General features: G+C 38.2%; 1 protein-coding gene across 1 annotated transcript; it reads right to left on the reverse strand.

Annotated features, from left to right (window-relative positions):
* Positions 1 to 8739: 8739 nt before the first annotated feature.
* LOC130824980 (uncharacterized) lies at positions 8740 to 10754 on the reverse strand. Its single transcript, XM_057690005.1, has 3 exons — positions 10582 to 10754; positions 9588 to 10335; positions 8740 to 9456 (listed from the first exon to the last, which is right to left on the reverse strand). The coding sequence occupies exons 1-3, from the start codon at positions 10752 to 10754 to the stop codon at positions 8740 to 8742; spliced, it is 1638 nt and encodes a 545-aa protein (XP_057545988.1).
* Between the last annotated feature and the right edge of the window lie 5011 nt (positions 10755 to 15765).

Raw genomic sequence — 15765 nt, forward strand, 5'->3', positions numbered from 1 at the left:
GGCATCATTGACGTGAAGATACATCAAAAAAATTTTTGTTTAGACAAATGGATGTATCTATGCACGTTAGTTTTACATATACATCGGCTCAATGTTGAGTTGTTTACTTACATAAATATCTATCCTAATTGTCCTATCCTCATGGTTTCCTGGTGTGAGGTTGGGATTGTGTTGGTTATTGGGTCTGTCATTGTTCATCAAGCCTTCATTGGCTAAGGACTGTGTGATCTGTCTTAATGCTTCCTCTACATTATTCATCCTAGCATCCATCGTCACAGAAAACAGAAACAAAAGCAACTTAATCAACAATTGATGCACACAACACTTCAAAACAGAATCAAAGAAAAACAGAATGAGACAAGGTTTTCTGAAAAAAGGTCTTGATATACACGTTCTGTATTGCACAACAGAAAAAACCAAGTATTTAATCCCTGTAAAACAAATTTTCTGTAATTATTTAACAAAAACAACAAAGAAATCAGCAATGCACAAAGAGCAGCCATACAGAATACAGAAACTGATTTCTGACAGCAATTACAGAAATCTGCTCTATGCCCAATTTTGCAATACACACGTTGTTTAATCTCTTTAAAACCAATCTTTCTTTTAACAAAAAATACACCAAAGACTCACACTATGATTACGTAAGGCTGTAATCAACGAAAATTGGAAAAATCTCACCAATCTTGAAATTCTAGAAATTTCAGAAACTCTTCAATCCTCTGTCTGAGTTGAGTGTTTGTGAGTCTCCTACTGCCCTTCCTCAACACAAAAATAAGCTTCAAGAAACAAAATCTTGATTTTTCGGCTGACTGATTACCCTCCAATGGCTTCACTCACCACCTTCGTGTAATAGATAATGTAACCCAAGGATTGACTATCTTGTGGAATGCAGGATAGAATTTGATGTTGTGTGACTAACAACTCAAAGGAATGAGTGTATGACTAACACTTAGAGGCTCAAACAAACAAAGTTTGAAAGAAAAACAAAAATGTTGTTTTATTTTGAAAAATCTGAAATCTGCGTTTACAAGAGATTAGGCCTCTTATTTATAGAGCTATGAGACCTTCTAAAAATAGGTAAGACTAATTTTTATGCAGCCAAACAATAATAACGGCTAAAAAGTATCACGTGACAAACATGTGCACGTTTTAAAACAGAAAATCAGGTTATGTTTGGTCTGACAGAATATCTTCTGACCACCCTACCGTCCACACTGATTCTTGGAGTCTTTCTGCGGTATTTAGGAAGTCCCTTGGTTCATGACAGCAAGGTTCAAGTAGAGAGATTCCAAAACTACTCTTTGTGTTCCCAAAGAGGCACAGGTTTGCTCTGGAAGATGTCTGCAAGGTATGCTGGTCAGCAGGGACCTGCGTCTGATCTGGCAGCAAATCTTCTGAACATCCAACCTTCTGTACTGTTTCTTGGAGTCTTCCCATGATAGTTAGGAGGTTCCTTGGACCATGAAAGCAAGGCCCATGTATAGAGATTCCCAAACTACCCTTAGTGTCTCCTGGGATGCTCAAGTTGGCTCTGTGAAAGAGCTGCAAGGTATGCTGGTCAGCAAGTGGTGGCTGACAGTCTTGGTTGCCTTCTGTGCTGCTGTCTGTGTAGTCTTGGACTGTTTGTGTGTCTTGGTTGGCTTCCTCTTTGTGCTTATCTTCCTTTAGGGTCATGCTTGAGCCATGTGTGCCTTGCATACTTGGCTCACTTACACCGTGAAATCATAGGCCATAAACTTACTTTTGCTTTAATCTTATCATCTAGAACTTCAATTTTAAGTAACTCCATCAATTTTTCTTAGCATTACTTTGGAAGAATCTTAAATTTTAATAAATTATCCATATAAATCAAAAGCAATCTCACCTTATTCAAGAAACGGCGTTTTATCCCCCTAAAACCACTGCTAGCTAATTCCACATGAATTGCACTAAAAAAATAATAGTAATAAAAAACCGCAAGTAATTTCCCAATCCAAAAAAACACACAAACAAAAACCCCTAAAACACGCAAGTAATCAAGCCCTCAAGATCTAATTGTAAATCCTCAGTGGCAAAGAAAAAGGTTAATCTATGTCATGAAATACAACCCAACATTTCGAAATCATGAAATACACATACATAAATCTGATAATTAGAACAAAGCCCAAGAAAAACACGAATTATTGTTCCTTCACTGCCAAGAGGGTTAAATTTTGCACAACCCAACATTTCAAACTGACGAAATACGCATACATTAATCTGATTATTACAACAAAGCTCAAGAAATTCAAAGAACAACCCATAAATTGAAAGCAACAAGAAACAAGAACAAGAAATTCAAAGAAACAAAAAGGAAAAAAAAAAAAAACAAACAACCTGTCGTGGGTTATTTGAAAGGCGTATGTGCAGAAGGCGGTAGCACCGGTGTGCTGAAGGCGGCAGAAGCTCCAGTGTGCGGGAATAGGGTTATTGAGGGAATCGGGTTTGTGAGGGAATGGGGTATGTGTTTCTGAAAATGCGAGGGAGGGAAATGGGGATTGTGAGGGATTGGGGATTTGGGGTTCTGATTTGGGAGGGAAGTGAAAAAAAAATTATTAGTATAAGGGTTTTTGTAACGACTTTATTGTATCTGTATATTTAAATATTTTTTGCAACAATATATACAGTTACGAATTATTTATTTAATTTTAACAACTAAATTGTTTGTTGCAAAAAATTGGGTTTTACTGGAAAATTATTTTAAGGGGTGGGGAAGTTTATTTTTTTTTTATGGCAACTATTATTTAGCAACAACAATGGATTTGGCAACAACTTGTATTTTTCGCAACGAAAATAATATAGTTGTTGCTAAAACTTGTTGCTAAAAACAAGTTTTCTTGTAGTGTCATTTCATATGACATTTGCTTACCTGGTTAGCTCCCGGTGTAGTTTACCTCAATTTATTGAGGCAGGTAGTTGGTTGGAAACTCTTTTGATGGTAATCAAAATGTAAATGAACATTAGCATTTGTCTAGTTAAGTGTGAGTGTCTTGAATGCTTGTTTACAGGTGTAACACGGTAAGTTGTGTGTTGATAGGATGAAAGCATGTTAGTGTGTTTTATTACGCTTATGTACTCGACGTTGCTGATTGTGTGTTTGTATGTTTGTTTGGCCTTGTCTTTACCTTGGCCCTACGACGACCCATTTCCAATGGCGAGTAGTGGGGACAAGTAGAGATGAGTTTTTTAGGTGATGAAGAATTTTCATGATGGAGATGAGTGAAGAGCGAATTATGCTTAGTTTCTTATAAGAATATGATGTGTTTAGGTACTTTGAATATTATTTATTTTATTATACTCATGAGACTAACGCAGAGGTTTTAACATTTATTTGGTTTTAAGGGCCTACGATGGTTCCAAGTTGTTGGTTAACTTTGTTTGACTTAGCTTGGTTTTCGTTTGACTTTTTAAAAGTTGACTTGTTTTAAATGGTTTCTAAAATGTAATCTTTCGCTGTGTGTCTTTGATAAATGCCTTAGCCGTTTTCACGGTGGCGATAATGTCTTAGATTTTCCTATTTTGTATTTTAAAAAGGGCAAAACAAGTATTTTAAAGAAAAGGAATTTCTAGGGTGTTACAGCTATTACCTGAGTTAATGTAATATGGAAAATTGTTATTGACTAAGAAGTATGTATGACTACCATGTTTATTATACAGAAAATCATGAAGTATTGTAATCAAGGTGCAATAGTTAGATGTGTATTGAAACCTGTATGGTTCGGAAAATATACAAGAAACTTTGCCTGCGTATCATAGAACTTTACGGGAGAAACATGCCTTAAAAAGCTCCCATTTTCATAATGCAAACTTTTTTTAGGACAGAGCTAAAGGATGACTCCTTGGTTTGTCATATGGATCAGACAGAGTTTATCCAACCATCTTCCCAAATTGAGAATTTCTAAATGCTTCATCAATTTTTTCAACGGAAATAAATCGTTAAGATTTCAAAATATATGCCCAATATATAGTCAGGTAACAAAGAAATGATAAAAAATAAACGATAGTCAGATAAAACAAAGAAATGATAACAAAGAAATATAAAAAATAAATATAAAATCAATTGAAATAAAATAGGAAAGAAGCAACTACAATCATCTAGCAACAATTTTAACATTATATCCTGTTGGATTGATTCAAAGTAGCTCCTATAGTTTAGGATAGGAGCTGTTAAATTTTGTCCTTCAAAGTAGTAAGTAAATACAGTTAGTTCCTATTAGTAGTAGTATCTAGATAGTTGTTTACTTAGTCCAATGAACAAATTAGCATATTCTTATCTAGATACATTTGTTAAGGAATAGTGGTGTAGCCCACTACTTGTTAGTGCTCCTAAATTTGTGTCCAGTTTGTTATTTCTCTAAGCATATTTAATGGCTCTTCATTTACTTGTGTAAAATGCAATGTGATAAATCAACTATTTATCTTTCATCTCTCTATATTTATAGTTTTAACATATCCTTCGCCCATAATCCTTAATTAATTAAGCAACTACTTTACAACCAATCAAAATACATTTAGAACAAAGTTTGAAATTACCACGTACAGCTTAATTCTACATCTTATATGCTTATCGTCAAGAAGGCCTGGCTGGCTGCCAGCTAGCACTGCCTTGCTGCCCATCATCCCAACTAGCCAGTGCGTGATGGTGTTCGGCTGTGCCGGTGCTGGTGCTTTATGCTAATGCCTAGCGCAGCTAGCACATCGTGCTGGCGCTAGTCCCAGCATCCCACGCACCACATGCATCCCCGCTGCACCTCTCGCACACGCACCTGCCTCGCACCATGCGCACCTGCCTCGCACTACACACCAGCCTTGCACAACACACCAGCCTCGTACACACTCGCATGCTTTTGTTGCTGCGATGCCTTCCACGCATACGCACACACACATAAGGCCTACCATGGTGCTGTGCTTGTGCGAGGGACCTGCGATGGTGCCTAGCACCCAGCCATGCATGCTGCGATGCAGTGCCATGCGAAGGCACGCATGTGCGCAGGCATGCTGCTGTGATGATGCGATAGGCTACGGCACAAGCACACGCACACACGCACTGGCCTAGCCATACGATGGTGCTGTGCTTGTGGTGCGATGGGCTGCGATGGTGCGCTTAGCCATGCTAGGTGCATGCTAGCTCGAACTTTCCTAGCATCCACATGGTTAGATCATTGTGGTGCTACGGCTACGTTCGTACTTCTTGCTTGTGATTTTGCGACGCTCGGCCTCGACACCCTAGGCTCGATATCCGACGTCTGTATTCGTAAAACTCTATCAACTCATTAAATCCTTTCAGATTAATTCATCGTCTCGGATCAGTGACTCGATTGGGTTCGACCCGAAGGGTTTAGTTAAGATTAAGCTGTAATATCAATTGTACCTTGATATTACTGATCGGAAACTGCCTCCACCTAGGCATTTCGATCACTTGATCTTACTGAAGAATTAACTTTGTAATAATTCTAAACCCTATATTAGAATGATACTTGTTGGAAGGACACTATTCCTTTCAATCTCCCAGCACAAGTGTGCGTATAGTGTATAGCCCATTTCCTGTGTCTGTTAATGTTTCTTCGTGAACTATAAGGTAAGATTCATTGTCATCCTTATTACATTTAGAAGTGTTTCTCGATCTCTGAGTTCAACTGTCAATACGCAGATGATTTCTAAAATCCATCTGAGCACGGCCATGCATTTTCACAGTCTCGCTCTTCGTGCGGCCTTGTAAACAACAAAAACATTTTCCCTATTGTTAATAGGGAGACAATCTCAGTCATGCATTTTATGTTTCTCTTACTAAGAGGACTTAGTCTCCTGAGTGTTCTTGTTATGATCCCCAGTTACGGCAGACGTAAGGAAACATCAAAGAGTCTAGACTCAAACAAGAAAACTTCACAATACTCATGGTCGGAGGAAACAGGTTTCGAAAGTCATAATGAGAAATGTTGTTATAACCATTTTGAAATTTCTTAAAGTACTCTCATAGGTTTTATCCATTACAGTTCCAAACTGTACCCGTGCAAATGATTTATGACTGTCACATCCTTGCAGCACAAGAAACCGTGTTGTAAATAATACTACACACTAATATATGGCGGTCATCAATCGTCCATCTATCAGATGACCTCGATTAGGGACAATTTTCGATTTAAATATTCAATGTTCACTTAACAGGTTTTTCTTTATCTAAGACATGGTCTTAATATCCTGTTTCGAATTTTTCGTAAATCGAATGGACTCATTATTAAATTCTAAACCACAATTAAATAGTAATGGAGTGAATGAAAATTTTGCACAAAAATTAATTACTCCATTAATGAATGGTTTCAATATAGTGCCTTACATCAAATCAACCAGTTTAATTAAAACACATGTATAGGGAATTTCAAAGCTAATCTCCAACATGCTTGATTCCCATTGCCTCAACGTTTTTTTTGTGTTTCACTTGAGGAAAAGGTTTAGTCAAATCATCGGCTATATTATCATCCGTGCCGATGTAACAAATTATGATTTCACCTTTGGATTTCCATTCCCTTATCATGTGAAATCGCCTCTGGACATGCTTGACCTTCTGGTGTTCTCTTGGCTCCCTGGCCTGAGTGATAGCTCCATTGTTATCACAATAGAGGTCTATCGGCCCCTTGATTGAGGGTACAACACCAACTTCACTGATAAACTTGCGAATCCAAACAGCTTCCTTAGAAGCTTCTGAAGTAACCAAGTATTCGGATTCAATAGTAGAGTCTATAGTGGTGCTCTGCTTGGCACTCTTCTAGCTAAATGCTCCTCCATTTAGGCAAAATATGTACCCTGACTGTGACTTGAAGTCATCTCTGTCAATCTGGAAGCTAGCGTCGGTGTAACCTTCAACAACTAGTTCTTTGTGGCCTCCATACACCAGGAATTTATCCTTGTTCCTTTTTCAGGTACTTTAGGATTTTCTTGGTCGTTGTCCCATGCGCCTCTCCTGGGTTTGATTGGTATCGGCTCATTACACTCAGGGCATGCGATATATCTGGCCTTGTATATATCATGCATACATGATCGATCCAATTAGCGACCATATGGGATCTGATTCATTCATTCTCGCTCAACAGGTGTCAGTAGACACTGTTTCTTGCTCAGAGTTATACCATGGCACATGGGTAGATGCCCTCTTTTGGCATTCTCCATGTTGAATCATGCCAGTACTTTATCAATGTAAGTACTCTAGCTCAATCCAATCATCCTTTTAAATCTATCTCTGTAGATCTTGATGCCCAATATGTACTGTGCCTCTCCTAAGTCCTTTATTGAAAAACACTTTCCTAACCAGCCCTTTACGGACTCCCGTAATTTTATGTTTTTTCCAATGAGAAGTATGTCATCGACATACAAGACTAGGAATGCAATATCACTCCCACTAACCTTCTTGTATACACAAGATTCATTTGGATTCTTGATAAAACCAAACTTGCTAATGGCTTCATCAAATCGCATATTCTAGCTTCTGTTGACTTGCTTCAGTCCATAAATGGACTTCTTCAGCTTGCAAACCTTTAAAGCGTTGCCTGGATCGACAAAAACTTCTGGCTATGTCATATACATAGTTTCTTTCAATATTCCATTTAGGAAGGCGGTTTTGACATCCATCTGCCATATTTCATGATCATAATATGCAAAAATCGCTAGGATGATCTGGACGGATGTTAGCAACTGGTGAAAACTTTTCATCATAATCAATCCCGTGGATTTGTCTATAACCTTTTGCCACCAGTCTAGCTTTCTATATCGATACATTTCCATCCTTATCTGTCTTCACTTTTAAGATTCATTTGCAACCAATGGGTGTATAACACTCGGGAAAATTCACCAAGTCCCAGACTTGATTTTCAAACATGGAGTCCATCTTGGATCTCATGGCCTCTTTCCATTTTGCAGATTTGGGGCTCATCATAGCTTGCTTGTATGTCGCTAGCTCACCAACATCCATGACTAGGATGTCCTGATCATCGGTTAAGACGATATTGAGGTATCTATCTGGTTGAGATCTTTGTCGTTGCGACCTATGAAGAGTAATCGGTTAAGCATTTTCATTGTCAGTTTGATTCTGTTCAATCTTTTTAGATGCTTCCAAAGCATATAGATTGTAATTTTTGTCAGGTTGACATTGTTGCTTGTCCTCTTGAACTTTATCGAGTTTTATTTTCCTCCCACTTGTCATTTTGGAAAGGTGATGCTTCTCAAAAAAGACACCATCACGAGCAACAAACACTTTGTTCCGGATTTATTGTAGAAGTAATACCCTTTGGTTTCTTTTGGATATCCCATAAAGAAACATTTATCCGATTTGGGGTGAAGTTTGTCCGAAATTAATCGCTTAACATATGCCTCGCATCCCCAAATCTTGAGAGAAGACAACCTAGGAGGTTTCTTAGTCCATAATTCATATGGAGTCTTTTCAACAGCTTTTGACGGAGCGCAATTCAGTGTTAGTGCCGCGGTTTGTAGCGCATGTCCCCAAAAAGAGATAGGAAGTTCACTAAGACCCATCATCGATCGAACCATGTCTAGCAAGCTTCGATTTCTCCGTTCGGACACTCCGTTTCATCGAGGAGTTCGGGGAGGCGTCAACTCTGAAAGAATACCATTTTCTTTCAAGTGATTGTCGAATTCATGGCTCAAATATTCGCCACCTCGATCCGATCGAAGCACTTTAATTTTCTTGCCAAGTTGATTTTCAACTGCTTACTCAAATTCTTTGAATTTCTCAAAGGATTCAGATTTATTCGACATTAAGTAGATATAGCCATATCTACTAAAATCGTCGGTGAAGGTGATGAAATATCGGTAACCTTGTCTTGCAGGTGTACTCAATTGTCCACATACATCCGTGTGTATTAGACCTAATAAGTCACTTGCCCTTTCTCCCAACTTGGAGATTGGTTGTTTTATCATCTTGCCTAATAGACATCCTTTGCAATTTTCAAACGACTCTAAGTCAAATGAGTCAAGAACACCTTCTTGAAAAAGTTTCTTGATGCGTTTGATGTTAATATGGATAAGACGACAATGCCACAAGTAGGTTTGATTTGACTCAATGGTCTTAGCCCTTTTGGCAGTATTATCGATGTTATAAACCTTTTTGTCTAGAGAATGCACATAAAGACCATTTTCTGAATGTGCCTTACCATATAAAACATTATCAAAATAAATAATACAACTATTGTTTTTGATTCGACATTTGAATCCTTTGGCGTCCAACGCCGATATTGAAATAATGTTTTTGGTCACTCTTGGAACATGATAGCAGTTTTCAAGTTCTAGAATAAGCCCTGAGGGCAAAGACAAACTGAGAGCTCCAACGGAGACGGCAAACATCCTTGCTCCATTGCCGACCCGAAGTTCGACCTCTCCCTTCTCTAGCCTCCTATTTATCCGGTATCTAATACCCACGATGTTGTCCTAGAAAAGTTTAAGTCTATAACGAAAATACCTGATGAAGAAGAAAAGTTGTCGTTCTTCTTATCTTCCTTGAATTTGAGGCAGTCCCGTTTCCGACGTCAACATTCGGAATCAGATTTAGAAGAGGTTACCTTTTTGTCCTTGCTGCCGTTGGCTGAGTTTGACTTAGACGGGAACTTCTTCTTTTTCCCTTTAAAGCTCTTCTTTTTCCCCGAACGTTTGAATGGACTTCCCTTCCTCACCATGAGCATGTCATGCTTGCCCTCATCCTTGAGGGTTTGCTCGGCTTGCTTCAACATACCATGAAGCTCGGTGAGGGTTTTCTCCATACTATGCATATTATAGTTCATTTTGAACTGATCATAGCCTTTGTGAAGTGAGTGGAGAATGATGTCGATTTCCATATCGGTTGAATACGTAGCATCAAGCCTTTCCATGTTCTCAAACAATCCAATCATTTTGAGGACATGCGGGCTGACTAGCTCTCCTTTCTTGAGCTTGCTCTCAAGGATCTGCCTGTGGTTTTTAAACCTTTCAGTTCGGGCCTGCTCTTGAAACATATTCTGAAGTTCAGAAATGATCTCAAAAGCCGTCTCCTTTTCAAAGAAAGTCTTTTGAAGGTCCGGAGACATAGTGGCCAACATGATGCATTTGACATCCCGATTGGCACTTTGCCATCGGTTAAGAATAGCCTGAGTGACCTCCTCATTGGGAGCGTCGGGCATTTCCTCATCAAGGACATATTCCTTTTGCTCTTGCATTAGTACAATGCGCAAATTTGTTTGCCAATCAAGAAAGTTTGGCCCGCTCAACTTCTCCTTGTCGAGAATTGAGCGTAAAGAGAATTGGTTGTTGTTTGAGTTACATGCAGACATGGTTCTACAATTGAAAGAATTTGAAGTGAAAAACCATTCATAATTCAATAAGTTGAAATTTAAAGGCGTTCATGCATATTTTAAACTTATTGAGCATTTTATCCATGCCTTTATAAAATAGTCCCTTTTAGGCGAGAATAAAATGATTCCGAGATCCCAAAGATCAAGAAATGGTTAAGCATGCTTTGGCTTGTCTTAATCATTAAATATCTTAAGGTAAACAATCCAATTTCTAATAGCTCTAAGCTACACGCGGTTTGATAAAATGTCGCATCTAATGCATCCTTGACATTTTATCTCTTTTGCCACGACATCTAAGGACTCCTTACTGATATCGTTGAGCTTAACCAAGACAACTTGTATCCTAGTATACCTTACGTTCCTAGGGAAGTAGCGATGTCTCGCTTTCGTGTAGTCCATCATGTACGCGCATTAGTTCGGTAAGTGTTGTTCTTGGAACGACAAATTTTAGCTCAATATTATTAAGGGACCTAGGGTTTCTATATTGGTTGATTTAAGTGAACTTAACCAATCGTTGCAACATATAGAAATCCTATACATGCATCTAGCAATCATATATAGTAACAAAATATAAAGCATAAAAATAGATGCATTTGGCAACTAGCATGACCCCTTGAAATCTTCAATTTCCATGGGTCTTCATCTTGGCTCGTCTTCATTGAAACGCCGTCTTGAGTCATCTTGGTCAAAATAAAATAATTAGCTAGAACGACTAAGACTAATCTAATAGTACAAAAATACTTAACGGCTTGCAGACCGTATTTAGATTTACAAAAATACATAACGGAACGCAATCTGTATTTTCAATCCTAGTCGGGCCCCACTAGTTGCCATTTTCAATAACCTGTTTTGAAAACAATCTTTCATTCACACATTCACTATTTGTGAATGGCCCATGCAATTTTACGACATAGATAATTAAACACACAAAACTAGTAACTAACTTAGGTGGTTAATCCGATTGATGCGCCTAATTAAAACTAGTCAAAGTTGTTTAATCCATTATTTCTAAATGCAAAATGCTCAAGCAATCAACAAAGCTCCCACTAAAATCCGCATCCACACTTACGTTGGAATAACCAAAAATTTGTCAAAATTTTGCCAAACCGAGAATCAAGGTTTTTTAACCTCGTTAAAATATATACCGAAAATGTTTTAAATACAAGATAATGCAAAAAATCATAGCCCAAGTTTTAAGCAAAAATGTCACAACATAACCCTTTGAGGGTGCGCAGCATGGCTGCTAAGCAGCCCATGGCCTGGTGTCGTGGTGCATAGGCGAGGTACGCTGTGCGTAGCATGCTTTGCTGCTAGCGCCAGCTGCCTACTAGCATGCTGTGCATGCTTGCTAGCACGCTGGTGCCTGCGAGCATCTAGCCTGCTAGGCTGGCACCTCTTGATGCTAGCCAGCATGCGCGTACTCCACACAGATAGACAGCCAATCCTATGCTGCTGCGCACAGTGCCTTCCCTGCCACACAGGCACACACAGCGCCTTCCCATACGCAGCCTACATGCGAGCTACTGGGCAGCTCGGTTGGCCTTGGTGACGCTTGTAGTTTTGCATCAATTTGCGTGCATTTCCTCGGAATTTTAATTATGTTTTGTGTGACATGAATAATTCTAAATTACATTTTAGAATCAATTTAAGGGAAATTAAAAATAAGTCCAACTAAATAAATTTAATTTTATTGGTGCACAACCCCAAATTATAAAAAAAAAGTTATTTTTGAACAAAATTAGGTCTTTCTTTATGCTTAAAATAATATTGAAAATTAATAATGCATTTGACAAATGGGAGTTGGAAAAATAAACTAATCATCTAATGATAAAATTTTCCAACTTGTATACTTGTGTAAAATACCAAGATTACATCTTCAAAGATGAAGATTAATCAAATTTTACTCACAAGTATTTGAACTTGATGGATTTTAATCAACCAAACATAAAAAATCCAAACTTTGTTCAATATGAAATTTAGGGTTAGGCTTCCAATCATTTAAACCTTTAAAGATTAGAACTTTAACATTTTAGGAACATAAAATTACAAGTTCACAATAAGCTTTCTCATTTTATTGCAATTTATTTGCAAAACTTGTGAAAAAACAAGTTAATGTGAAAAAAGGTATATCAACTTAAGCACTAATAAAAAAACTCCACTATTATGCTTAAGGATATTTTTAAAAACAGTAGATTAGTGATCCAAATATGCATTAATCAAGGTTTAAAAATAATTAAAATTTTCGTTGAAAAACGAAAAACCACAAAAAAAATGGGTATCTGGTTCGAATTTGTCTTCTCGATAGCCCTCAAAGAGAATTGAATCTTTTCCAGAATGTCGAATCCACCGAAAAATCACTATTTTTGAGCCAAAATCTGGGTTTGACAGCCAAATTGAGAATAAAACCGAGTTTTAAAATTAATTAAAATGAGCTTCTAATCTAATTAGAAGAACATGAACTAGAAAAATAAAATCTTTTAAAACGCCTTCATTAATAAGTAATTGCAAAAATCAAAAGAACCGTGGCTCCGATACCGCTGTAGGGTTTCATAATGACCCGACACTACGCGGAAGGAAGCCCCCCAAGACCCGCGCCTTAATTAATGCAATAAACAAGCATAATAAACATAATTAAGCAAGACTAAAAACAAAAATTATAGCTTTGTTGCGTGCTTCGCTCCCGAAGAGCTTCTACTTCAAAATCCCAAAACTACAAGATCTCCGACGAATCGTACCCTCGACCCGACCCGAGCATCCCATGTCTTGAAGGTTAGTCAAGACCCGGACAAACAAAACTATGAGTTTTACGAATCAAAGGTTTACTCTAATTACAAGAGTCGCCTTTTTAATGCCACTCAAGGTTGTATCTTTCCAATGCCCATGCCCTTGGTATTTATAGGGAAGAGCACCCTTGATTTCCAATCTCCCATCAATGTGGGAGAGTTAGTAAAATCAACAATTTATTTAATTCCAAATTAAATAAATAATCAACTTAATCCCATTGCGACAAGTGGCAGAATCACATGCTAATGAGTCATGGCCAAGGCTAGGTGGAATGGGGGGGGGGGGGGGACCATTTGCCTTGTTCCCTAAGGCCCTTGATCGGTCCCTACAAGCAAGCACAAAACCAGGTCAAGGAGGGATGGTTGGCTTCCAGTTAGCACTGCCTTGCTGCCAAACATCCTAGCTAGCCTGTGCGTGCTGGTGTTGAGCTGTGCTGGTGTTGGTGCTTTGTGCTAGCGCCTAGCGCTGCTAACACATCGTGCAGGCGCTGGCCCCAACAATCCACGCACCACACGCATCCCCGCTGCACCTCTCCCACACGCACATGCCTCGCATCATGCGCACCTGCCTAGCACCCAGCCACGCATTCTGCGATGCAACACCATGCGAAGGCACGCATGTGCACAGGCATGCCACCTAATGAAGTAGCAACCCTCCGAGCAGAAATTACGAAGGACGTTCTCACCAAACTGGCACTCATGTTGCAGAAGATGGGAGCACCTGTTGTTGGCCTGGCAAACCTGATTATCGAGGATCAGCAAAGTCAACATGGGGATCCTAATGCATAGGTCGAGCCAACACCCGAGCCCATCACCCCCGTAGCACCCCAGCCCATTACTACCCCTAAAGGGGAAAACCCCACACCGGAGACCATGTACTCCGTTGCTCAAAATCCGGAGCCAACTCCGGAGCCAGTGGTATAAGTACATAGTTTTTAAATATATAAGCACTTATTAATTTAAATTGCAACGCATTTTAATATTTTATTATGATGCTTATTATACTAAACTTAACAATTTTTAGGAGGCGACTCCTTGTTCTCTTTTGCTGCCTCAATTAAGTGTTGCTATTTATGGCGACTAACTGAGGTTGCATATGGTGTGGCCCAGCCAACCAAAGAGGGCCAAATAGTGCATTCAATGCCTGTTACAAGTGGCCACATCAGTGTGACCGTGGAAATTATTCTAAAGGGGTTTGAAGATTTCTCACTCCCTGTTCTAATACTAGAATGGAGCCTTGAGAAACTATCAGACGCCCTAGGTACCAATTCACTAACATGGTAATAATCATTTGTACCTTATTTATTTTGATTTTTTTAATTGCATGCTTACACTAATTTCGTTGTATAAATTGAAATAGCAAAAGAGTCCAAAGGAATCTAGGAGAGAGATCGGTTCCACAGCAAAGGTGTCGACTGGGTCAAAGTCGATGCCAAGCACTCCAATTTTGACTGATGCAGAGCTAAAAGATCTCTCTTAAGATTGCAAATGGCTACACACTGGTGCAACTTGCATAAGTGAGGAGGACCCAATCATTGTAAACCTGCAGAAGGAACAATTCTGCTTTGTAGAGAGCCCATTTGTAAATATTGGTCCTAGTGACATTGGGCAATTTTTGAGAGGAGATATGTTGAACGTAGCTCTTATCCATGTCTACATGAGGTGATGTTCATTATCTTACAAGTTAGGCATTATTGTTTAATTGTTTTAATAACTAAATTACTGACAAAATTTTCTTATTCGTGACTCAGTGCGGCTTACGAGGAGCTAAAATTCTTGCGAACCTCCAATAAAAATTGGATGGTTTTGTCCTGAGTCGATTTTGGGTACTAAAAGTGTAAATGATCCAGATGACGTCAAAGCATACATTGAGACTGCTTTGACTAATTCCCTTGCATCTAAACACACGTTCATTCTGGCTCCATAAGTGGAAAAATAAGTATTATTTTTGAAATTGAAGTTATCTTTTGATTTTTAAGTTCACATAATCTCTAATTTGTTGATTTTAACTTTGCGTTTGCAGTTTGCATTGGATACTTTTGGTGATTTGTCCTTTCACGAACACTGTGCTTGTCTTCGGCTTATTACAAAAACCATAAAGCCCGCCTCACAACACAAAATACAAAGCGTTGTTGAATGCGTACGTAAAATTAACTATTTTATAAATTTGATTTAATTATATGTTATATATATATATATATATATATATATATATATATATATATATATATATATATATATATATATATATATATATATATATATATATATGATTAACTAATCATATGTTAGAAATTACGTGTCAAGTTGTGATTTTAAGGGTTTTTAAGCGTTTTTGGCACTTTTGTGCATAAAGTAGCTCAAACGTGGTCCGTTTTGCACGAACCTTGGCACGCAACACTATTTGGTATATATTATTGTGTTGAAGCGTTTAAAATTGAAAATTATAGTCATATGCTAGAAATTAAGTGTTAAGTTCCAATTTTATGCGTTTTTAAGCTTTTTTGGCACTTTCGCGCGTAAGTAGCATAAACTTGGTTTGTTTTGCACAAAACTTGGCACACAACACTATTTGGTATATATTATTGTGTTGAAGTTGTTAGAAATGAAAATCATAGTCATATGCTAGA

The sequence above is a fragment of the Amaranthus tricolor genome, chromosome 10, assembly GCF_026212465.1.
Source record: "Amaranthus tricolor cultivar Red isolate AtriRed21 chromosome 10, ASM2621246v1, whole genome shotgun sequence".
NCBI classification, from domain to species: domain Eukaryota; kingdom Viridiplantae; phylum Streptophyta; class Magnoliopsida; order Caryophyllales; family Amaranthaceae; genus Amaranthus; species Amaranthus tricolor.